This window comes from Malurus melanocephalus, unplaced genomic scaffold (genome assembly GCF_030028575.1).
Source record: "Malurus melanocephalus ecotype Western Australia unplaced genomic scaffold, MMel_1.1 scaffold_202, whole genome shotgun sequence".
Taxonomy (NCBI): Eukaryota; Metazoa; Chordata; class Aves; order Passeriformes; family Maluridae; genus Malurus; species Malurus melanocephalus.
In genome coordinates, this window is record NW_026623434.1 from 1,326,344 (window position 1) to 1,351,911 (window position 25,568).

General features: G+C 38.1%; 1 protein-coding gene across 1 annotated transcript; it reads left to right on the forward strand.

The window, feature by feature from the left end:
* On the forward strand, window positions 1-25,097 carry ASMTL (acetylserotonin O-methyltransferase like). The gene is made up of 13 exons (XM_057373588.1): window positions 1-159; window positions 1,106-1,237; window positions 2,987-3,034; window positions 3,673-3,737; window positions 4,717-4,778; window positions 6,800-6,908; window positions 10,594-11,020; window positions 13,888-14,050; window positions 15,743-15,927; window positions 17,856-17,985; window positions 19,074-19,217; window positions 19,710-19,832; window positions 24,478-25,097. The coding sequence occupies exons 1-13, from the start codon at window positions 67-69 to the stop codon at window positions 24,690-24,692; spliced, it is 1,896 nt and encodes a 631-aa protein (XP_057229571.1). The 5' UTR covers window positions 1-66; the 3' UTR covers window positions 24,693-25,097.
* The last annotated feature ends 471 nt before the right edge of the window (window positions 25,098-25,568 follow it).

A 25,568-nucleotide genomic window follows, 5' to 3' on the forward strand; every position in this document is an offset into this window, starting at 1 on the left:
CCGCCGCCACCGCCTCCCCGCCCCCGAGCAGCGCGGAGCCGAGGCCGAGGACCTGTGGCCGCCGCCATGGTGTTGAACCCGGTGCTGGGAAAGCTGGTCAGCAAGCGGGTGGTGCTGGCCAGCGCCTCGCCGCGCCGGCAGGAGATCCTCACCAACGTGGTGAGTGCGGCCGCTCGCCTCGCACGGAGCGGGGACAAGGGCACCGGGCCTGCGGGGCCCTATGCCTCCCGGCCCCCCGCTCCATGAGACCTGTGGGAAGGGAGCCGGGCAATAAAGGAGCCGTCTCCTGTCTGAAATGCACTAATGCAGAGCAAAGGAGGCGCTAACCTGTAATTCAGACCGTTCCGSCCCTGCGGAGGAGCGTGTCGGCTCGGTGGGCGGGCTGCGGGAGGCTTTTGAATAGCGCTGGGGTATCACCCGTACAACTTAGGTTCCTTAGTATTACCATKCTTGATAATCCAGTCGATAATTTGAAGTTAAGTGGAGAAAATAACTTCAAAATATGGATGTGTGGAGAAGCACCGATGTTCAGTCATGCACTAAGTTATTAGAAACACGTGCCTGCTGCGTGTAATAAAGGTACAAGTATAATCTAGAGGCAGAAAGTTGCGACACTAGTTGGGAGGGTTTTTTTGACAAAATCAATCAGAAACCATCTGGTTTTCTGTTTATCACGTGTATAAGGACACATAAAGTGCAGTAAAGCTCCTATAAGAATGTGCACTGTTGTTGCACGAGTAAAATGTTGTGGRTGGATTCAATTTTTAAAAATCCAATAGTATAATCCTCTGTTTATGAAATGTGTAGGTTTATAGGTGTGTTTTAGTTTTTATAGGAAAGGAATAACAAAATGGTTCAGGTGATTAGGTTCTAATAAATAAGGGTAAAATCAAACATACACACCAGTTTTGAAGTTCTGATTGTTTTGTTTTAGATTGCTTGCAAAGGATATGTATGCACTTAACATTGGGGTTTTTTCTTTTGCCCCTGGGGGGAGGTGTATTAAAGTGGAAAGAGCAAATATCAAATTTGTCACTTGCTTAATACGCCTTGGGACCGATGTTTAATGAGGTCAAATTGACTGCATCACTTTCCTGTGTTCCAGGGTCTGCGGTTTGAGGTGGTTCCATCCTGGTTTAAAGAGACACTTGAAAAGTCGTCTTTTACAGCCCCCTATGAGTATGCTGTGGAAACGGCAARACAGAAAGCTCTTGAAGTAGCAAACAGAATGCATGTAGTAAGTTACTATTACAGCAATGAACTTTTKGTCTTTAGGTGGTGTGTGTTACTGTGACTYAATTTTCATGTGCTGCTTAAGTGAKCCCTGAGTCCTTTTTCTCCACTGAAGGCTCAATGATGTTTTCCTGTCATTTGTGAAAGACAGGGTCTTGCAATTGTCTAATCAAAAGCCTCATGCCTGCAGTTCAGGCTTTCCACAAACTGAAGTGGCCTGCATCTTTTGTCAGCATCATACCTACTCCTGTATGGGATATATATTCCATAGTTTTTAAAACAGGCAGCTATACGGCTGACCTCATTCCAGATATTTGTTGATTGTGGAGGAAATCCGAATTCTGGATTTCCACAGAAAAACACTGATGTGATTCCAGTGCTTTGSTATAGCTTTCACTGAATGAGTGACAAGAACAGCTCAGAATTTGTAAGTATAGAGGTAATGGAGGAAAACAGAAAAATAATAATTGTTTCTTTGCCCAGAATGTTGTAAAACAGAATTTATCTATTTAATTTTAAGAGGGGAGGAGTTGACATGATTTCAGGTTAAGTTAGGCAAGGCATCCATTTTGTATCCTAAATTTTATCAAAACCAGTGATGCAACTTACACTATCAGTGCTATTTGACTTAKGCCCTTGGCTGTGGTCACAGTTTGAGCACAAAAGGCTCTCCGCTACCAGARCCTATTTAAGTCTAGCTGGTCAAATCTCACAAAATGAACTGTAAAAATTTCTTAACAATAAAACTCTTAAAGAAAGGGGTATGATTATTCATGCTATCCTAGCAGCAGAAAAGGAATGCTGAACCCTTTATAATGAACATTGTTGCCAGATGTCCCCATTCTTCAAAGCAAATATTGCATGATCTCCAATGTAAATCGTTACCCAGGATTCTGTCARCTACTTTCCAGACAATGGCACAACACAGGAGAGTGGATTTTAAACTCACCCTCACTAAATGACTTACTTTCATTGCAAAACACTCTGCTGGTGATAATACTAGTTCAGGGGATTTCAAAATGCTTCTTCATACAGAAATTAGTAGAACTAATTCCAGATATCATGAAACAATTTTAAGCACGTCAGCAGTCTTTGTCTAGAAGAATTGCCTCCCTATAAATGTTTTATTATAATGGCCATGCTTACAGACAGGTTTCATGTCATGTTAGGTACTAGCTATGTACCTTATAATAGGCYGGTGAATCAAAACTTAGCTATAAGGACAGGTACAGTTTAAAGTAAAACAAAAATGTACAATGAATTTTTATATACCAGTACCTTATACTCAAAAAACAGACTGTATGTGTTCCCTTTTGAGAGAAAAAAAAAGCAAAGTGTAGCCAAAGAAAATAGTTTTTATTTTTCAGTAAAATTTTGCCTGAAAAAATGATCCTAGTGGCCTGTATTCTCTGGCTTCCAAACACTAGGCACTTTCTTTAAAGAAATTGWCTGCCGCCTTGAAGATCAGATTGACTTTTGAGAATGCACTTTGTTTCCTGGATGTTTATTTTTCAATAACATATCTGGGCAAATTTGTGGCTTGAGGATAGTCTGCTCAAGTCTCACTTTTATGGTGATATAAATGAATGCTACTTTGCGAACACTGCAAAAGGAGAAACAGTGTCTTGTTTTCAGGTCAGTGTAGAGTCCTACCTGTAAACCAGTAAATTGRTATTTTCTTATCTTTGGTCTTAAAAGGTTTTGTTCTCTTTGCATCTTCTCACAAATGCCTTCTTTCTTTATGCTTTTGCAGAAGCACCTGAGAACACCTGATGTTGTCATAGGAGCAGACACTATTGTGGTAAGAAGTCTTCAGTGATTTAGCATTATTTTAATTTATGACAAGTGTAGAAAATACTTGTATTTTTAGGTTTAAAGTTTGAAAGCTGYCTTCAGTCTGAAGTTATATCATAATAGATATGTCTGTCTATTATGATATATCTTTTGGGGTTTGTGGATGTGGCTTTTAGTTTTTTTTTCCAACAAGATAATTTTTGAAATCTTGAGAGCCAGAGCTGCTGGTTTTGGAGACACTAATACTGCCATAAGTATTGCCTTGGATCCTCTAATATATAATGGAAATTCCATTCTCAGGTGACCTGTCTGTCAAGAAGTTAAGATTATGTGAACTGTTCAGTGTTGTGCCTTGTAGGAGGCATTTCTTTATACCTGACATCTTCACAGAGAAAGTGAACTGTTAAGGACTGAAAAAGTTGAATTACCCTTCTGTTTGAAAGCTGCAGCCACTGAAGGGTAGAGTGTGGCACTTGTGCTTGACACTAAATTACCTGTTCTACGTATAGGTAACTGTGGTGCTTGCTCTACTCAGTAGACTGAAGCTTGAAGCCCTGACTAAAGTCATGGTTTAAACATAGTTTCTGACCTTGGTTTCTGAAAACTAAGAGAAAGCAGCCCATTCGCTCTGTCTTTCTCTTTTAGTCTGTGGATGAGCAAATCTTGGAGAAACCAGTTGATAAGCAAGATGCCTACAGGATGCTGTCAAGGTGCGTACTTTTACGTAAAATCTGAAATGTGGAGATTCACTTTCTCTATCACTTAGATTCTCAAAARTGTCCACAGAAGGGATACRTGCAAAGGTTTTGGGTTTTGTTTGTTGTAAATTTGGTTGGCCAGTCTCTTAATTTGGGATATGAAATTCATTTAATATTTAGCTTTTCAGAACTCCGGAAAAAATGTAGACAAGGTGATACATCTTTGTATATGTTCAAGCTGTCAAATGAAAATTTTCTGTTYTATCTTAAAATTCAGTGTGAAATCTTGTGGGGGACAGTGAGTGTGAGATGCTTCTGATCACATCCAGAAATATCCTTGCTAATCTTTACGAGATTATTTCTTAAATAGTCCCTCCAAAGACTCACGTTCCCTGCTGTTTATTATACATCTGTTGCTTACACAACAGATAATGAAGGCCTCAAAACTAATTTGCCACAGCGTGGCGCTCTGGAGCCACTAGCAGAGAGCCCGGGCTAAGTGATTTTGGGCTCTTCCCCTACACTCTGGCTTGCCATGGGATCTCTGGGGGCCAGTCTGGATGACATGAGAACATACGCTCTAGTTCCCTATTACTTGTTTAGTCTGARTTGCATCGCCTAGCTATTTATTGCCAGCTTTCAGTGAAGACAGSTGTAACAGTGGTGCTTATGCCAGTTGGCCTTTTCTAATGCATTTGAAATAGTCRCTTTCCTGATGTACAGTGAATAAGCTAAAATAATGGAGTAGTTTTATACAAGTGATATTTTGGAGACTTGAAATGACTGCAGCTTTTGTTAGTGTTTGTTATGTGGGTTTTTTTTGTTTGYTCTGCGAACGTCTTGTCTGATACTGATACTGAAATAAAATCTGTTCAGGATGCATGTCAGATCCATTGAGTGATATATTAATATCTGTTTCTCAGGCTATAGCAATGTAATCATGTAGAACATTTCATAAAACTGTTGGTAATGTACGTTTTTTCCATGACAGGTTGAATGGGAAAGAGCACAGTGTTTTCACSGGGGTGGCTATTATACACTGCCGCAGTAAAGGTACACATCATTTTATTACAACTCAATATTTGTATTGAAAACTACTCTCATGATAGCTTGTACAAGAAACAGGATGAAAATGTTTCATACACAATCTGAGTTGGTTTTCTACTCAAGAATTACCTTATCAAAATATAAACTAAAGACTCCCCACAAAAGCCAACCTTCTTCCCATATTCAGTTTTCACACCATAGGGAGGAAGGTGATAAAATACAATGGAGTTTAGAAATACTGTCTCTGAAAGCTATGAGACTAATTGAAAGGCCAGCATAAATTGTGGAATATTATAAATTAAATTCAAGTAAGGTACCACAGACTGTGAGACTGAATGTGATCCATATAAATGTTATTCCTGTATTGTGTTTACATCAGTTGATAAATACAAGTGCTTGCTGTATATGTAATTACTTCATTTTYCAGTAAATAAGGGAAGTTTCAGAGCCATTTTTAGGGTGTAGCATAATGGCTTAMTGCCTAAGTTGTTATAAAGCTGTAGGGAGCAATACACCAATGTTCTTTATCAGACCATTTACAGAGGGAACAACTGTTTTCTATGGAGCTGTACCATTAGTATAATTTGAAGAGTGTTTGAGGGGACCATCTGATAATTGTGCCAATTGTCTTTTAGTAGAGATTTTGCAGGGATCATTTCTCTGACGTTTCACTAGACATARTCTTTCTGTAGACAAATTAACAGTTTTTAATCTTTTCTGCAATGTTTGCTCTTAACTCTTGTAAAATATAAATAAAGTTAGTGATGCAATACTATTAATATTCTAGTACAATAGAGGGAGACCTGCTGCAAAAGAAATAAAACAAGTTAGCAAGTGGTTCCTGTGAGCAACCCAACAACGGAACACTTCTAACTGTTCACTGTAGGAAAAAAGTGAAGTGCATACAACTGTAGAAATGATGCTATAACAGCACATCTCATTTGAAGTTTACAAATTTAAGCTGCATCACAATCAGATGAATGAAAGTAGGTTTAGTCTTCATATTCCCCAAGAGATACAATTGAYAGAACAGATTTCTAGAATATGTTTTTAGTTACAGTTTACAGTTACAATGTGTTTTTTAACTTGCTGAAGATGAAATTTTCATCTTGAGCTGGTTGAGTTTTTGATCRGTACTGAAAGACATGATAATCAGTATTCATATGCAGCAATTTTTAAAAGTTCGGGTGTTTTGGGTTTTTTTTCACACTAATGCCATTACAAGTTGGTTAACATTCTTCTCTTGGTCTGTTCTGTAGATACCTCTTACTCCTCCTCAAGCATTTCCATTGCTACCCAAACTGTGGTAACAGGAGATGCTGACCTTTGTTTTTATAGGGAAGAGTAGAGAGAGCTAATAATCTGTAATGTGCACACTCATTTTTGCAAGGCTCTTGCCTTTTGAACATGTTTTGGAAAAACCCCTGTGTGCAGTGATRAGGAGATTTACAGTGCAGTAGGGTCCATATCCAGGTGTGCAGTACTTTATTGCACCTTCCCTCAACCACTTCCTAGCTACAGAAGTCTGAAATAATTTTGTGATTTCTTGAGAKATGATGGGACTATGACTGTGATAATTCCTGATCGGACTGCTGGATACCCAAGTCTGAAGTGCAGGTGAAGCTGCACCTTCCCACTTTTATGACAGCTWCATGTTGAACTTTGATTTGTTGTTAAGAGTTCTTTGAAAACAGTMATAAAGTTGGAAGGATGGTTGTGCTGGATCTGTGTGCCAGCATCCATAAATAGCTTTGTGTAAGCATTGTTAATTTAAGAATATATTCTGCACAGGAAGAGCAGTTGTTAGCCCTGAGACAGGACAGCAGAGTTTGAAAATTCAAACTTTTATTATTTTAGAAAAGCTGAGTCTGCTGTCCCTRAAGAATGTTATTAGTCATTTCATACATCTGTGTAATATATTTATTTTTTCTCAAACAAAATTGTCAAATGATTAAGAAATAAAACTTAGATAATAYGCTCTCTAAACTAGAATTCCTGTTTCTAATAAGCCTTCTCACTTTCTGTAGACAATCAGCTAGAGATGGAAATCACCGATTTCTATGAAGAGACTAAAGTAAAATTTTCTGAGCTGTCTGAAGAGCTCTTATGGGAGTACATTCATAGTGGGGAGCCCATGTAAGTAAGACCCTGATGATGCCATCACACAACATTTGAGAATAGGCCTKAGGGTCCATTATTAAGCCACCAGTGTAAAACATTTTGTCCTGTGTTCTGTGAAATTTTGCTTTATATATGTGAGAAATGAATAGGTGATGCAAGGCCACTATTCATTTGTTCTTGTCTAAAGTTGTCATTTCTCCAGTGAAAGTGAGGTACTTTTTCAGAACTCTAATGAATTTGAAAARTGAAGACTTGAAATGCTCYGGATGAGAGCAAGCATTTGTGCAAYATACAATTASCTCTCTGTTAGCAGAAGCATTCAGGGATCTTTGATGCCTGAGAGTGCATAGTTGTCATTAAGTGTTGAATAAGGATGTCATGGAACTGTATTGGAAGAAGCTAGAACTTGGTGCATTTAGTCTATCAAAATCACTGCTCTGATGCAAGGAACACCATCTTAATTTCCACTTATCCTTGTGATAAGATATAACACAGTTTATGTGTGTTCTTATGCCAGAATTGTCCTTTAGCTTACGTGTTTCTGCTGCCCTGGTAATATAATACTTACTGACATATGTAAGCAACATTTACAAAGACATTATACCAAACAACAGTAATTCCATGGAAGAAATAGGATGAGAACAGAATGCCTGATTATTACTGCTAAGATGAAACTGACCAGATTGCTGAAAGAAAAAGGGGAAAAAAGTACTTGCTTGGAGGCAACAAGGGAATATTTGCAACCTTAAGGAATTTATCTTTCCTTTGTGTTAGCTGAAGCCTTGTGAAGGCATAGTCAGCACTATGGACTGTGTATCAGGTGATCTGATGTGAACTTTTGTCTCTGTAGCCTCAATTCTGACCATGTAAGAGTATAAATTGTGGTGGTTTTCAAACTCACTTGTGCTATAAAACAATAAAGTCATGTTTAACTGGGGAAAGAGAAACCAGTGTAGACTTTGGGTATATTTCAGTGCTTTTGTGTAAATGAGACATACTCTGGGAACATGTAAGGTTCACATTTTATTGAATAGACTGATGTTAAATTGAATTGTATGGAGAGAATGTTTTGGCAAGACTACAGCTTGTAACAAATTCCTGGCTAGGTTTTTGGAAGGTGATGTTTAGTATGCAGTGGGTCATAARGTTGCAGGTGGAAGGTGAAATGACCATGGATTTTTGGGAAGAATGTCAGGTTGAAAATTATTTTGGAATATTCTGGRTATTTCCTCTGGAAGCAAATACGCTTTAGCAGTACTTTGCTGCAGCAAGAGGGCTCATGAGCAGTGCTRGGTCATTCTGTACATTCTGCTAAACAGGGTGTGTGACATCAAGGGTTTCTGAGGGACCAAAGGTTTAGAGAATRTATTTCATTACTCTGAGGCAGAAGCCTATTGATCTTTGTTTATRTAATCCACAGGATAGGAAGTATTTTTCTGACTTGGCAAAGGAACTGCTAAACATAGTGTCCTATAAATTTTGCAAAACAGTAAGAAGTACCTCATAGCACTTTTTTTTGATTGGTTATTTTTGTCCCCTCCTCCATGTCCACCCATAGAGGTTACAAACTTAGATGCATAAAGGTTTTCTAAACAATGTATTGCATTCAAGTGACCATTTCTTAATTTTTTTAATTAAATGGCAAATTAATTTTCTGAAATAATACAAGATTTAATGATCACGTGAAGAAGTAAAAGAAGAATGACTAGTGCTTTTGAGGATTAAATTGAGCTTTTTTTTAGCAAGAGGAAAATTGGCATACAGTATTTAAGTCAATCGCTGGTGAGAGACTGATAGAAATACATAGCTGACCTAAAGTATGAGTAAAGAAGGAAGGGAAATTGTTGTCTCAAGACAGTCTGTGATGAGGCTATAAAACCCCTCARATTTTGGTTCAAAAAGATGTTTTCCTTTTTGTTTTATTCCTGTTCCTCTTTCTAACCAAGGATTTGCTGCTTGTGGTAGTGTCTCTTTCTTTTCTGTCTGTCTGTCTGTAGAAAGAAGGCTGTAGCACAGTAATTCTGTTTTGGGCTTTTATAATAAGTAGACTTAGTTTCTGCCAGCCTCTTTGACCCAGCTTTTTATTTTGTAATCTYTTCCTTATGAACAACTTTCTCTGTCTCTGCTTAGATCTGCTAACCTGAAAATCCTATGTGGTTTTCATACGTACTGCAGTCTGGAAAGGAGGTGATTACAGAGCCTTGAGCTGTAGAGTTTCAGACTTGACTGTGAGGTAATAAAATGCAGAATGCAAATGTTCTCTTCAGGATCGAATCCCAGAAAAAAAAAAAAGTGTTGTAGAAAAATAAATAATATGTATACAGTTGTGTTAATGTTCTTTCTGGGAGTATGATACTGCAGCTTCTGATGTTCTTAATGTTTTTTGCCTCCCTGTAAGCATATACCAAAAAGATTACAATTMATTTAAAAATGAGAAGACATTCTAGTCATTATAATATTCCTAATTTAGTTAATGTAAGCTGYAAGAATGTTAGAAGAAATAATTTAAACAATAACAAAATTATAAGGTAGTACTTAAAATGCAAGATTAAAGGAGCAGCCCTATTCACCAATTTGTCGCAAATCAGAAAATCCTGCTTGCTGGAATTCTTCTGTTTGTTTTTAGGATGCTACTAGAAAGGGAATCYAGAGACAAGTACTAAAAATGCAAAGAGCTGTGTCTGATCAAATCTGATATTAAAAAATTAGCAATAGTTTTTAGTGTAGTAACATTTCCAAAGCAGTTTGCATAATTCCATGCTACCTTAAGTTAATAGATCCGAGACGGACTGACCTTTGGTGTCTAGGTTTGCTGACGTAGGCTTCCAGATTGTGCTGTTATGTAGGAAACATACTTTTAACTGCCATGTTCCTTCTGTGAGAATAGTAAAATTGTTGGGTATACTGCAGTTTATCTGACTTGTATGTATTTCCATTCCACTCTAAGGAATTTGCATAATTACACCTAAAGACAAATTAGATTTTCAAGGTTAATTTCTGTGCATACACACATACATTTCTGTGCCAAATTACAAGTATTACCATGACATCTAAGAGAAGAATGTCGTGAGCCACAACTCTATTTGTATCTCTGACAGTTGCACAAGAGATGAATAGGGCTAAGTGGAGTAGTGGATCTTGTTTGAATAGGTTGCTCCTTCCCAAGAAAGTTTATCTTCCCAATCCTCATTTTAGGTATTCCTATGACTGAGATCTGCAAGACGTATTTTGTAATAATTTGAGTTGTAGGAGGTCATCTTTGTTGAACTCCTTTGGGACCTAACATTCTTTAAAGATTTTCAACCTCTTGTGAACTGGGTGAGGGTCACTTGCATCTGGTGACTGAGTGGCAGTGTTGGTCTTGGTGACACTTACCGTTACCTTTTTGCTAGCCAAGATTTGGCAAATGCTGGATAGCCTATGACAACACACCTGCTGCTTAGATGACTGTGGCAYTTGCCCTGTCTGAAGCATAAAACCCTTTGGCTACTCACTCTTAGTGGAAATATTGATCCTTATGTTTATCTTGTGATTTACAAATTGAAGTGTTGAGCCTAGCTAGTAGATTTAATCTGCCTCTAACTTAGGTACATTAGTCTTTATTCTAGATTCTGCAGTACTGGTGGATTAGTAATGTTCTGTGATACCTCTACTCTTAACCTTAATTAAATCTATATTGTTTTTGCTTTCGCTTTCTCAGGGACAAGGCTGGCGGATATGGTATCCAAGCTCTTGGTGGAATGTTAGTTGAGTATGTCCATGGAGACTTCTTGAATGTGGTGGGATTTCCTCTGAATCACTTCTGCAAAAAGCTAGCAGAATTGTACTATCCACCCTCTAAACATAATGTGCAACATAAAAAGTATGACTCTATCCCTTCTGTGGACACTTTTGAGAAGCTGAGTGATGGAGAAAGTGAATCTTCAAATTTCACAGGGCACAAAGATGCTAGTAAGTTGGACAGTGTTGGGATTTATTCTTCGGGAGCTGTTTACACTTCTGAAAACAGTTCTGGTGTCAGAACTGGTTTTACAGTACCTTTGGAAAATCAGAATGGAGTGTCGCAAAGTGCAGCAAAACTTCCWTCCAAAATTCTAGAGCTGATGGATGGTTTTAGAGCTTCAAAGGTAAGGGAAAAAAATAAAACTACTTGTTACATTGTTGTCTGATACCTTTGTTTCACTGGATCCCAGTTTGTACCCGGTAATGTGACATACATGAGCTGGGGAAAGCATTCATAATAATTCATAATAATTCATAATAATTGCTAAAAAAGGACCACTGAAGTTCTGGAGACTCTAAGATAGCTGTAACTTCTGGTGCAGTTCAGACGTAGTTGGATTGGGGGTTTTGTATTTGTTTTTATGTATTCTATGAAATTTCAGGTACCCATTKCATAATTTTATCTCTTAAGCTGAGAGGGAAAAGAAGTTGAAGATTTTTTGTTTTTACTGATCACAAGAGCACAACCAAGCTGGAATTTATATGCTCTGCAAAGAAAGCATTTATTGTTTTTTAASTCACCTGACTAACAACTGTGGCAAGAATTGTATATATTTCCTTTCTAACTTTTAATGCATTGCATTAGAACTCTGTGGAGGATCTTAATTTTTTGTGGCCCTAAGAGTATTATTTTTTAATAATCTGTTTCATGTTTGACATAAGTTAACTGATAATATCCTTGCTGTATCTGATGGAGACATACTCACACAGAGCACGTGACCTTGCTTGTGAGCTGTTGTATCAACCAAGTGTGATGAGAAATGCATAGCTGGGTCTTTTGAGTACTCCCAGGTTTTCTACTCACAGTTCCAGTGTCAAAAAGACAATAATGAGGAAGGGAAGAAGAAATGGACAATGATCATTCTAACAGATCATTGGTCTCCATCAAGTTACTTGCATTTTAGGAAGAGGTGGAAAAAAGTGCTGAAGTGTCAGTGAAATGCAAACTTGGAACTAAAGACACAATAACGTTGAAGTGAGTGGAGGGAGGCACTCCAGACAGTGAATAGTTTTGCTGAAACAGTGGAGAGTTGTGCTCAGCTCTGAAGGAAGACTGTAGCGTGATCATGTGGTGTAGATCTGTGGGCGTGCTGCTTGCAGRCATGCAAAGCTGTCCTGAGAGGTTTGGAATAAAGTGGCTTTGAGGCTGCTGTGTTTGTGAACTTCTAGTGTATTCACAGGGAGTGATGTATTTGAATGGGTGAGATGATGCTAGGCAATTCTTCAGTCTAAATATAAATATAGAGAATCATCAGCATTTGGGTTGTACATTGCTTTACTGTTTACAGTCATGTGATGCTGCRTTCAGTTTTGTGCAGCAAAAGATAGTGGAGGCTGGAAATAGAAGCAAGAGCTTTGCTTTCCCACTACTCCAGTGTAAAGTCATAGTATGAAKTACTGAACTGCACTTTGAACTAGTGGGATTTTTTTTCCCCCGCATTATGGTTCTTTGTAAAATTAATTACCAGTTGCACTGAATTGTGATATGACAAAACTTATCATCTTTKCAGTTGCAGAATAGGTTTAAGCTCATAAAAGCACTTATTTCCACAAAAGCTCAAATTTTTTCATTTTGCTTCTTGAGTGTTGTTTTAAGAACTTTATAAAGCAGAGTAAAATCTCCTGCAGATGAAGATATTGCTGCCTGTTTTGCTCTGAACAGYTGCTGTAGCAGAATAGGAAGGGATGAGGTTTAAATACTTGCAAGTTACTCTGTTCCAAATTTGCATAGTGTGATCTGTACTCAGATCTTTGACATTTTTTCTTCTATATTTTTTTGTTGGTTGGTTGGTTTTTTTTGTTCGTTTTTGGACTGAGAATTACTGAATGGTAGGCCAGCCAAGTTTTTTGCCCTATCTTCTTACCTTATTTTCCTGTTCTAATAGTTTCCAGTTGTTATCAGTCCAAAGATTGAGCACGTCTTGGAAGCCACCTGGTTGTAAACTAGATGTAACTGACTCAATATTGTGAAAGCCTGAATTATAATAAATCCCAGCTATGTGTTCTTATTAGAATTACAGAGGAAACTGTAAAAAGAAGTGAAGATGGTAGACTATATAGACACATAGTAGTAGACCTACCTCTCAAAGTTAATAAAAATCAAATGGAGAAGAAGAGATTAAGCAAAAGTGTTCTTTCCTTTATTACCTTTACTTTTAAATTTCATTATAGTTGTTGCCTGCAGTTGTAAAGAAATTGATTCTGTGGTTGCTGCATTTGCCTCTCCTCTTGTCTTCTGTGTAAGTTCCTTGGATTTAGGTGTTTTACCTACTTCAGAATACAGAAACTGCAGAATTGCAAATTAATTTTGAATGGAGAGGTGTCTATCACCACATCTCATACACTAACCAAACCAGAGTGAAGTTAATCTTTAAAGTTCAGCTAAGGTTTTCAACTTAAGATAGCCATTGCCTGTGGGCTTTTCTTCACCATCAGGCAGTAGCTGTTCTCTTGTTCCCATTCCATGTATACACATCCTGKTAAAGTGTGCCTGTAGTACAGTTGTTATATGAAGTTTAATTTTTTTCTTAATATTTTTGGGTGATTTTGTTAATTTAAATAGAACAAAGATCTGTATTTTAGCAACTGAAGCTGTTACACTGTCTTAGTGTSTTATGCTTTGGGTATATCAAATTTAATTTTGTCTTTTGGTATTGGTTATATGTTTAAGGATGTTCCGTAAGGTCAAACAGTCATAGTTGGAGAAGGGCTAAATATTTGAATAAAGAAGTGGGCCTTCATAAAAAATTTGTAGACYGCATTCCAGAATATTTTGAGTTCTCTTTCAAACACCATTTTTAAAATTTCTGTTACTTGGCCAAGATATTGAAACCCTCTGAGAAGGAAGGGAGCAATTTTCAGGTGTGTTAAACCATTTTGCAGTAGTTTAACAGTAGTTGTGTAGAATAATTCTAGGCAAATGGCATCATTCTTTCATTTTTTGATTGCAAGTCTTTTAAACACAGCATAACAATTTCTTACCTACACATAGGCTCTGTTTGTAGCCTCTAAGCTGAAGATATTTGATCATCTGAAAGAAAAAGGTCCAATGAAGGCTGTGGATATTGCAAATGATGTTGGAACCTCTGTATGTGGAACTGAAAGACTCCTTGATGCATGTGCTGCTCTTGGATTACTGGAGAAAACAMTACAAGGTGATTGATTAATTTACCCTCTCTGCAACTGCATTTAGTATGAAAGGCAGGCAGGACTGGAAGAGATGATTCTAAGGTCACAGGTTCTGACTTGATATTGTGARTAACTTGGATTTGGGGGACAGGGGAATGGATTGTTGTTTCTTTCATTTCATTATTAGTAGCTGAAATTGTTTCTTGTGGAGGCAGGCTTTATGCAATGAACACATTCAGTCTCCTTTGTGGAAACTTTAGATTTCTTTTGGTCTCTGGACACAATACTTTCAAATTTCTAAGAAAGGTTATGTGGACAGTCCCAAGGAATGGGTGTAATAGGTCAGATGTGTCATCTGCACTTGGATCATAACAACCCTGTGCAGCTCTACAGGCTGGGGGAAAAAAGCTGGAAAGTTAACCATTGGGGTGGTCAAGAGTAGCTGAACATGAGCCAGTGTGTACCCAGGTAGCCAAGAAGGCCAATGGCATCCTGGCCCTTATCAACCATAGTGTGGCCAGCAGGACCAGGGCAGTGACTGCCCCTRTATTCAGCATTGGTAGGGCCACACCTTCAATCCTATATTCACTTTTGAACCTGTCATGACAAGACACTGAGGTGTTATAATACGTACAGAGAATGGTAATGGAGTTGATGAAGGGTCTGGAGAACAAATCTGATGAGTGGCTGAGGAAGCTGGGGGTGTTAAACCTGAAGAAAAGGAGCATCAAAGGACACCTTATTTTCTCTACAACTACAGGATGTTGTAGAACGTAAGGATGTTGTAGCCCGGTGGTAGGTGTTCTCTTTTTACAAGTAACAAATGGCAGGRTGAAAGGAAACAGCCTCAAGCTTTGCCTGGGGAGATTTAGATGGAATATTAGGAAAAATTTCTCTCCTGAAAGGATTGCCAGGTATCGGAACAGGCTGCCCATGGTGGACTTGACAGTGCTGGATTAAAGGTTGCACTTGATAACCTTAGAAGGCTTTTCCATTGAAGTAATTCTACTGTTCTATCTACAATAATTGTCAAATTCCATTCCCTGCTGCAGCAGTTCAGCCTTCAACAGAGGATCATGCTTTTAATAAGGAGATTTCTGCAATGTGTCCCTCTTCATGGACAACTTAAATTTTAGTGCCTCTAACTAGAACAGTCCTTGAAGGTGCATGTAAGTGAGGGAGTCAGCATTAGAATTAACTTTTACAGTCCACGCTATGTATTTCTAAGTTTGCATGTGCATCATTTACATAGTAAGACTTGAAATGGTCAAGTGCCAAGAAAAGGAAATAAAGGAGTCATTTTAACTCTGTTTAGAGGACAAGACATGAAAAAGCCCTAAAAGCAAAACATAGTGGAGAAAGTTTAAATTCAGGGAAGAGGAAGCCATAATCTAAACAAAAATACAATCAAGAATGAGGAACTTCTAATACTGTCCCTTGAATATTGGGTATCTAACTGAGGTACTCTGATTTAAAATAAAAATAATAAATCAGTGTTTATCTATATTTTCCAGCATCTAAAATAATTTTAGAAATTTAATTACTTGCTTCTTTAAGAATGAAAAGAGTTTTAGAATCTTTTTGTGCAAAATTTTTACTAATACATCAAAAGATCAGGATTTACTAGTTATTTATGCAGAAAAACATGCCTTCAGATTTTAAACAGCAGTGGTAAAGTACTGAAGCAAAGCTGGTTACAATTGTTTTCTTCCCATAAGGTTACAGTAATACAGATTCAGCAAACACCTACCTGACCTCAGATGGTAAATACTCACTTCATGGCTACATTATCCATTCTAATGATCACCTTTGGCCTCTCTTCACAAACTTGGAGTCTGCTGTCAAAGAAGGGAGCAGGCAGAATCATCGAGCCTTTGGAAAGAAAGCAGATGATCTRTTTAAGGTAATACAGCTGGTTTTGATACTAATAAATTTATGAGGAGCCCAAARCTGATCTAGGGGCAAATGGAGACAGAGTTGTCAGTCTCAGAAATGGTAGAAACACAGTGCAGCTCACCAGTCCCAGACTTCCGTTCCCTTCAACTTTAGGCTATGAGATAGTGGAGCAATCACACAATATATTGGGAAATTCAATGCTGACCAAAATTCTCAAGATCAAGTGTTGCCCATCCCACTGACACCCTCTCAGAACAATCCCTGGGCCTGTTAAATTACATTTGTGTCCTTTTTACACCACATAGTACCTTACCACACATGCACTCCTTCCATATTGGATGCGAGTCACTTGATCCTAATGTGCATCCAGTTTATGCTGTGCTGTGTAGTCAAAGCTGGTTGATGCAATGGAGAAGAGATCCAATCTCCTTTATGAAGTTTTGTAGTTTTGTATAAGCTTCAGGCTGACATCTATTGCTGATAAAATTGTAATCCTTCTGTCATCTGTTTCAGTCTCTCTGGCATTCTTTTCCCAATGCTACCCCAGGTGGGTATGTTCAGACTGGAGAATTACTTAGGTTTATAACTAGCCTAACTTGTCAATTGCCCATCTGGTGAATCAGGTTGACAGGCCTTGACAACTTGTGCTCTGTTTTAAGCAGAAAGCTGGTAGTGTGAGCAGCAGAAGATGTCAGGACTTCATCTTTGACAGCACTGCTGGCTTAAATTGTACTTCAGATTACATCCCGAGGTCCTTAATTTGCATCTAATTTGCAGGTGGAGATGAAGGCAATCTCCTGAAGGAGGTGTCTACATATCTTATGTATAGTCAATGGAAGGAATTAAGGACTTCTGGATACTTAATATGAGGCTGACAGAACTTTCAGTATTTAAATTACTCAAGGACAGACTCCTTTGGAAATCATTCAGACTATCTTTAAAGGGACTTAAGACATTTTGCTTTAGGATATCTGTTGCACTAGATGATTAAATTTATATATAAATTAAGTGGTTTAATGTATGTGAAYTGGATCTCCTCCTTTGTTAAACATCTGGATTATCAACTTTGTTTGGGTGATACTTGTGTCCATTTTGGAGCTGGGCTCCATATGTGTACAGGATGGTATATCTGAGCAGAATGTATGGGCTCCCTATGGCACGCTACACACCATAGCCTGGAGATAGTTCCACTTCTTGGGAGCTGCAAAGCCAACCATAACTRGTGAAATCTGTATTAAAGTGAGATATAAAGAGATTTGTGCATATGTATCCTTTAAATGGTAATGGCTTGAGGTTCTGGTGCTGAATGCTTGCTTCTTCCCTAATGAAAAAAAAAAAAACCCAGTATGATCTTTAATGTTTCTGATTTATATTATGGTCCAATTATATAGTTATTTTCCCATCACAGGAGAATAAATATTTTAATGAAATGAAAGTAATTTGTGAGGATATCAAGAAGAAGGAACACTTGCGTTCTTTTAGTCTCCTAAACGTTTTTTTCAGGCTGTTTAAAGCCTGAAGACATCTTGCTGTGGAACAAACGTGTTAGTAAATGCATATGAAAGACATACTATTTCTTTAAAAAGCACTTTTCACATGACCTCTTTCTGCTGCTCTACTGGCCCAACTTCAGTGGGCAAAGTAGTTGAATTTAACAGCCTTCCAGGTTCAAATCAGGCAAGTGTATGTCCTTTGAGACACACTGCAAAAGATATCTGTGTGATCAGAATTCTTGAGAGGATGCAAAGATTTACTTATAACTACAGTGTAGCAGCGAAGGATTTGGATAAGCAGATAGTCTGTGGCACTTTTAACTGTTCTTTTAATTTTAGAATTCTGATATTCACAATGTGCACCTACTGCCTTGATTGTACATAGTTTTAGTTAACTAATGAAAATAAACTTCTCTTTGCTTTGTTGTTTTCCCCCTTTCAGGACTATTACCACAGCCAGGAGGTAAAACAACGTTTTATGGCTGCCATGCACAGCATTGCTCGCCTGACAGCAAGAGATGTGGCTACAGCGTTTGATCTTTCACAGTTTAAATCTGCTTGTGATTTAGGAGGTATTGCTTGTTACTGAATTTGTATACAAATTAAAGGGAAAAGCTTGATTTCAGTTCCACATTTTGTTACTTAACAGATATGTACATTTTTTTACTACTAGAGCTTTAGTAGTAGTATCTACTGTTGTTTTTCTGATATTGCAATGTCAGGATAAAAGAACAGTGCAGCTAATTGAAAGCAGAGTTACTTAAATGGTATATAAGTAGTTTTAAGTGAMTGTCTCAATCAGTTATATTATATCAATCATTTACACAATTCAGCTCAGAAAAGAAGATAGTTTGTGGTTCAGGTGATACAGCATTGGGCTGGGAGTGCTATTTTCAGTAGTGTTGTTGCTCTCCTTAGGCATATCCAAGATTTTCAAAAGTCATGAAAGTCATGAATCACCACTACTGGGATGTCAAACTTGAAACACTGCACTGCTAGAACAAGTTTTGATTCTTTTCAATGGGTTTGGTTTGTGTATTGTTGTAGATATTAATGTCTAAGATGTCTACCAGATTGTTGGAGACCAATGAATATTTTTTTTTGCCCTGTGCTAGGAGTTGCACAGAGGGAGTGTTATTACATAGAGAAAGACCCACTGAAGAAAGAGCATTTTCAGTGCCTGGGGAGGTGGACAGAAGAATTATCCAATTATCCAATCAGAGGAATTAATGCAATAGTGGTACGATCGTTGCCACTGTACGGAGACTCCAGAACTTCACAATCTTTGCTCTGCTGCAGAGTGTTTGTCAAATTTCATATATCAGTGCTTTGTAAACACTAAACAATGAGAGGTGCTCTTCTTCAACAAACAAATGTATTTTAAAATACATTTTGATACTCCCCCCGAAAAATGGAAGTACTAAATCAAAGGTCACACTAGCAGTTCTGTGTCAGTAAGGAGTCATGCCTGCATTCCACAGGCTTTAAAACCTTGCTTTGTCAACCAGGAAGTCCTGTTGGCCATGTTAATTGTGGAACTGTCTACCTCTATTTCTGATTGGATGCCTCTCTTTTAATGTTATATATGGCCTTGTCCTAAAAAAAAGTCTGCAAATTCATGGAGAAAATATTTGATTTGACTTCTTTAAACTTTTAACAGGTTGCACTGGAGCTCTGGCTCATGAATTAGTACAAATATACCCAAATCTCAAGGTCACTGTATTTGACCTTCCAGAAGTCATTGCGAACACCTCTTACTTTCAGCCTTCAGGACAACACGCTGCTCCAGTGACATTTGTATCAGGTAAATGTAGCACATGGTCTTTTGTCTGATATCTGGTATCCTTGAGCACAGAAAAGGCTCTTTTGCTGCCGCTCCAGCCCCAAACATATCTTAGTACAAGACAGTGTAGGTTCACCCATGCTAAATGGTATTTTTCAAGTCTGTGGGGATAAAAAATTGTTGGAGAATGTGGTTAAGTAAGTATGAATAAGTATAAATACCGCTGGAAGCAGAGGCTGCATGTCCTTCTCTGAGGCATTTAATTTCTAGAAAATATCAACATGATGACTACAAAGAACTTTGTCTCCTTTCCTGCTTTAGGCTTGCTCTCTATTTTTATTACAGAATTCTTGCCTGTGATCTACTCTTTACTACACTTTCCTTATCTGGAAATCAGGGCATACCTGTACCTGTTCATTCTTGTTAGTTTCTTTACCTCTGCTGAAGTGCTTTGATTTTCTAATATGTACTCCATGGTTTCTGTAGGAATGTACTCACTCTGTTTTTCAACAGGTGACTTCTTCAAGGATAATCTTCCAGAGGCAGATCTTTATATCCTTTCACGTGTTCTTCATGACTGGCCTGATGAAAAGATCCATGTGCTGTTAAGCAAGGTATCAGCTGTTTGCAGACCAGGTATGTTTTTTTTCATCTTGTGAGCTTAAAGGTGCATGTTAATGTACCTTTAATGAGYACTGAGTAATGCTTTTTAATATGAACATACGGTATTTTTCTGTTCAGTCATACTAGCTTTTGCTTGAATTACAGTAATACCTACTAAGAAAAAGAAGAAAACAAAGCTGCAAATAGAACTATATATAATAAGCTTTTACTGTACTTGCAGGCTTGAATACAACCATATCATCTCCACAGTCTCTGCCATGCCCAGTCTTTCTTACTAAGTCATGTATCATAAATAATTAAGCATCTGCTTATTTCTATACATAAAATGAGTCTAACTAAAGTTCCTTTGGATTAATCAAGAAGCAGCAGTTTGTTTTGTTGTTGTTTTTCTATCTCAGTAGTGTCCAGAATATGGTAAACTGGGGGCAGTTCAGTACTAAATTATGCACACATACCATGAGAAATATGTAGCCTCTTAGACTTTCTTCTACATTTGAATCATAGAATCATCAGAGTATCTMRAGTTGGAAGTGACCCATAAGGATCATCAAGTCCAGTTCCTTGCTTTTTGAAAGACTAACTTAATCTAGGTCATATGATTAAGAATGTCATTCAGATGCTCCTTGAACTCTGTCAGGCTTGGTGCTGTGACCACTTCCCTGGGGAGCCTGTTCCAGTGCCCAACCATCCTCTGGGTGATATGCCTTTTCCTGATATCCAACCTAAACCTCCCCTGACTCAGTTTCATGCAGTTTCCTTGAGTCTTGTCACTGGTCACAAGAGTGAAGAGATAAGTACTTGCCCCTCCTTTACCTCTTGTGAGGATGTGGAAGACCACAATGAGGTCTCTCCTCAGTCTCCTTCAACCAACAAAGTGTCCTCGTCTGCTCCTTATAAGGGATTCTCCTCAAGACCTTTCACCATCCTTGTGGCCTTCCTTTTGATGGTCTCTAATGTATTTGTTATATTGTGGTACCTGTAGTAGGTACACAATCGTGTTTGATATTCCCCAGAACACAGCTGTCCCTTTGGACTGCCAGGGCACTCTGCTGACTCATATTCAGGCAGTATTAAAGATCAAAGAAGACAAAAAGCAGAAAAGCCTGACTTCTGAGATATCTGATTCCTTAATCCAGCTGTACCCTGAAGTTTATTTCAGAGGAGAATATTCAAAGTAAGATCTAGCCCATAAAGTATAATCCTGATTATAAATTATGAAAGAAAATTGTGGGCGACTGTCTTAATCTTCTTATGCCAAGACTGGGGTATGATAGATGCTTGCAGGAGTTGTCTGGTTCAAATGAAAGCAAGTCTGCGTTCACGAGCATAGGCAGGAAGTGATCTGAACATCTGGAGACAGTGCTCTAAACTCTCAGTTTATTTTTAACATTTAAATGGTTACTTCCAGGAAGAGATCACTGAAGGTAAAGTTGTTTCACTGATTTCCCCTGAAGACCATTAAAAGAATCTGTCTGAGGGGACCACAATAACTGTCTGTGAACAAAATACTTAAAAGTTGAAGCTAAAAATACTTACATGGAACCACTTGGTTGTTTTGGAAATGCAGGAAGTGCCTTGCTAGTGGCCGAAACTGTGCTTGATGAACAGAAGACGCACCCTTCTGTAGCTGTGCTACAATCCCTCAGTATGACTGAAGGCAAGCAGAGAAGCGGCTCAGAGTATAAACAGCTACTGGAGAAATATGGATTCACAGATGTACAAATTAAGATCACAGGAAACCTGTTAGATGCTGTTCTGTGTTTCAAGAAAAGTCTGTCACTGTAGTGTACCCAGAAGCAATCTGGGATGCTGAATTTTCACCCCCTTGTGCAATACACCCATAATGAACCAGCTCACACTGGCAGTGTAGGATCATTTTGGCCCTTTATCCAACGCATTGTTGTTACAGACCTTGGATAACAGCTTCTGCAGGAGTGAGTTCTTTGCATTTTAACAAGTATCTGGGTCAGGCTGAAACACCTGTGTGTGAAATATCTTAATGTCCAGTTCCTGTGCAGACTGTATTAAGCTTAGACTTGACACAGCTGTATAGCACATCAGGTTAAAACCAGAAGACTGTATTGAGTTACATTAATACCTTTGTTTTCTTTGACCTTAAAATTAAAAGAGAATCCTCTCTCTGCAGTATGTTCAGTGGTTACTGCTCATTTTTATCAGAAATTTAAAATTAAAAATGAATTAGGCACCATCTGCCTGAACTTGGGGATGTTGGTCCTCTTTTTCACTGTTGTGTGGTACTTCACTCAAAAACATCTCAAGGATAGTCTTTTCAAAATACTTATTCTAAAAGCAAAAGCGAAAACAAAATAAACCTCAAACATATTCCTGCAACACCTATAACATCACAGAGGAACCTCAGCAGCCTCTGACCTCCAGCCCCAGTGTGTACCTACACAGGCTGCACCTGAGAGCTGTTGATATTACTTACTGTTACTTCTGGAGTTTTCTGAAATGGTTAAATGGCCATAGATGCTTTGTCTCATTAATTGAGATGAGTTTTAGGATTTATGTATAAAATTTTATATGGAAATTAAAAAATAAAAGTTTATTCGTGCTTCAGTCTTTAATTGGAGAGGTGTATGTTGTATCTTTTCGAGTTATTTGTCACTAATGTCACTTCTAATTGTTCATTTCATTGATACTTATTTTTTCTTTTTAAAGTGTATTTTGTAGTGGAAGCCTCTCTGGAGATTAAAGTTCCACTTTCAAACTATCTTTCTTCTCTATCAGTTGTGAGTTTGCTGCCTGTCATTTGTACAGCAATAGTCCCAATAAACTAGTGTGAAAGAGATGGTGCCAATACTGAATCAGCAACCTCAGCAAATTAGAGAGGGTCAATGAGGAAGGTTAAGAGTTGCATTGTCCCGGATGTTGCTTAATCAGGAGTTACTTTGCTCCTTGACCAATGGGTAAAGAAACTGTGCCACAGTGATTCAACTCATCACGAGAAACACACTTACTGTGGAGTATTTCAGGTGTACAAAATCAGGGAAATGTCAGATTTTACCACACTGGGGTTTTTATTTCGTAGCAGAAGGTTTTTATGAATAGAAATTCGACTGATCTCATCTGTAGAGGCATTTAAAATAGATAAGGCCAAATATTCAACAAATGCATTAATTTAATATGTTACTTTTCCACATTGACATGAAGCTTGCTATTAGCTTAACAGGTTTGTATGTTGAGAGAGACTCATTCCAGCAATCAGGTGTGTCTTGTCGCATTCATGAAGTTCGCCATGCTGTTCTTTAAGCTGCTCTAAGCTGTTTAACAATCAAATCCTGGAGTTGGCACACCTGTAACTGTAACATACTTTAATACTGTGCCCCTAAGTACTATGTCTCTGATTGTAAAATATGAATACAATGTGCTTGGCTACCACACAACCTCCATGTACTCTGTGATTAAGGCACCACACTAAGCATTAGTCCCTTGGGCATGGTGTCTGCGGTCATGCACCACAGCTTTGCTCTCTCAGGATAATTAAGTGTTGGAACAGATGGCTCGGGGAGGTTATGGAATCTCTATCTTTGAAAGCTTCCATGTGAGGCCCTGAAGAAGCTGAGCTGATTGTAGAGCGGTCCCGCTCTGAGTGGGAGGCTGAACTAGAGATCATCTCAGGTCTGTTTCAGTCTCAGCTCTTCTACAATCATTTGATGCAGTCCAGTCACCTTAGGAATTCTAAGCTCATCTTATTAATAAACAAAATGAGTTTTTCAGTTGCTCTGAGTATCTTTTGCTGACTGGTAAAAGGAGTGGATTTAATAGTCTAACACTGAAAAGGTTTTCTAAGCAATATGCATTACTGAGAAAAATTTTCCTGATGTGAAGAGTGAGAGGGGTTAAACTTTGAAAAATTTTATTGATTATTAAATATCTGAGGTGTACAAGTTGGAATGCCTCTGAGGAGATTGTCTTGAAGATCAGAAAGATATTAATGTTATGCAGCACTTAAGAATAAAATCGCTAGGAACTGCTGCTATTTTGGTCTGAGTTAGTGGCCTCCTATCCCCACTGTTCCAAATGAAACCACCACCTAAGATGCAAGGCCAAAAGGCAATATGTATAGCAATGCTTGTTTTGTCAGTAGCCCTCTCTTGGCTTCTCTTTCCTTTCACAGGTCTGAATATGGAGGAAAAGACTGTGCAAACAGGATAATTTAATTCTGCTCTCATCCTTTGCTCAGTCTTATCCCAAATATATACAGAAATAACATACAGAATATATTTAAGAGAAATACTGACTTCTCTGCTTCTGTAATGCTTGCCATCCAGTCTTCTGTTTGCTTGGCATCATTTCAATATAAATGTGAAGCAGCAGTGTATCCCAAAGAGATGCAACTCTGTTCCTGTTTTACTGTTTCCTATAGTCCTCATGCCAAGTGTACAGAAGTTATCCCCTTTTCTCCTGAAAACAGAGATGTGACTTGAATTGAGTGTTTCATCATTCCATATTGTGAAAGGGTATTTCCTGGGGTTTGTGAGAGGAGTGGATTATTCATTTAATAGCAGAACAAATCCATAAATGATAAAGGAAATCACCTGGGTCTTGTAGTTTGCACCTCTATATAGGATAGAAGAAATTTTCTTGCCTGATAATGGATTAGAACTGTTGCATATATTTGTTTTTAAATTAGGCTGTGCGATTTTGCTGGCTGAAATGGTGCTGGATGATGAGAAGAAGAACAGGAGCACAGCTCTGCTGCAGTCTTTGAACATGCTTGTGCAGACAGAGGGAAAGGAGAGAAGTGGCACTGAGTATCGAGCCTTGCTGGAACAACATGGATTCACAAATGTCACAATCAGAATAACTGGAAATTTGTTAGACGTTATTCTCTGCGTTAAGACGTAGAAAAAAAAAATGGATTAAGTAGTAAAGTCTGGATGTCTCATATTCATGTTTGATGTTCTGTAATTATGCAAATACATTCTCAACTTCCCATCCATACCATAAACAAGAAATGTAACAAGAAATATTTTGTCAGCTTTGTGATGTTACTTTTAAAATGGGGGAGAGATCGATTATATTTATTTTAGACTTCAGTAAAATGATGCCAGAAGATTCTGTGTCTGCACAACATGTATAGGACACAAGTGGTGTCATCAGCCCTATGACAGTATTCACACTGCTGAGAAATCACTGTTTCATCATACTTGGTGCAATTAAAATAGTAGACCTTTTAGACCAGCACATACTGCTTTTCCCATTTCAGGAAGTTAATGTTGATATCACTTTAATGCTTCCTCACCATCCATTTTAATATCATTTCATGTTGCACCATCTAATGTTGCGGGTGTAACATAAAGAAACACTCTCTAATCAAGTCTGGGAACTGCTGCTGCAATGGTGTAGTCAGGATTGGAAACAAGAACTGGAGCAGCAGCTTCCTGAGAGTGCCTGCTCTGCTTTGTGAGAGGTTTCTGAAAAAAGGCAGTTGTATAAAAGCACAAGTTTCTTCTGTGATTGTAACTTGAGATTATATGTGAGGGAACCACATTTGTTTCAAGAACATCATCCTACATCTTTTTAGCCCTACTTAATTTGTGAACTGTTATACACGTGGATAGCAGAATATGAGATTAGATAAAGAGAAGAAGAAATGTGCAGAAACAGAAGAAAAAGTACGGTGATAGAGAAAAAAAGATTTCTACCAGTCATAGGCAGGTGAACTGCCAAGGTGAACAGAACATGACAACTATTGGCTGAAGTTTCCCATAACAAGTTAGG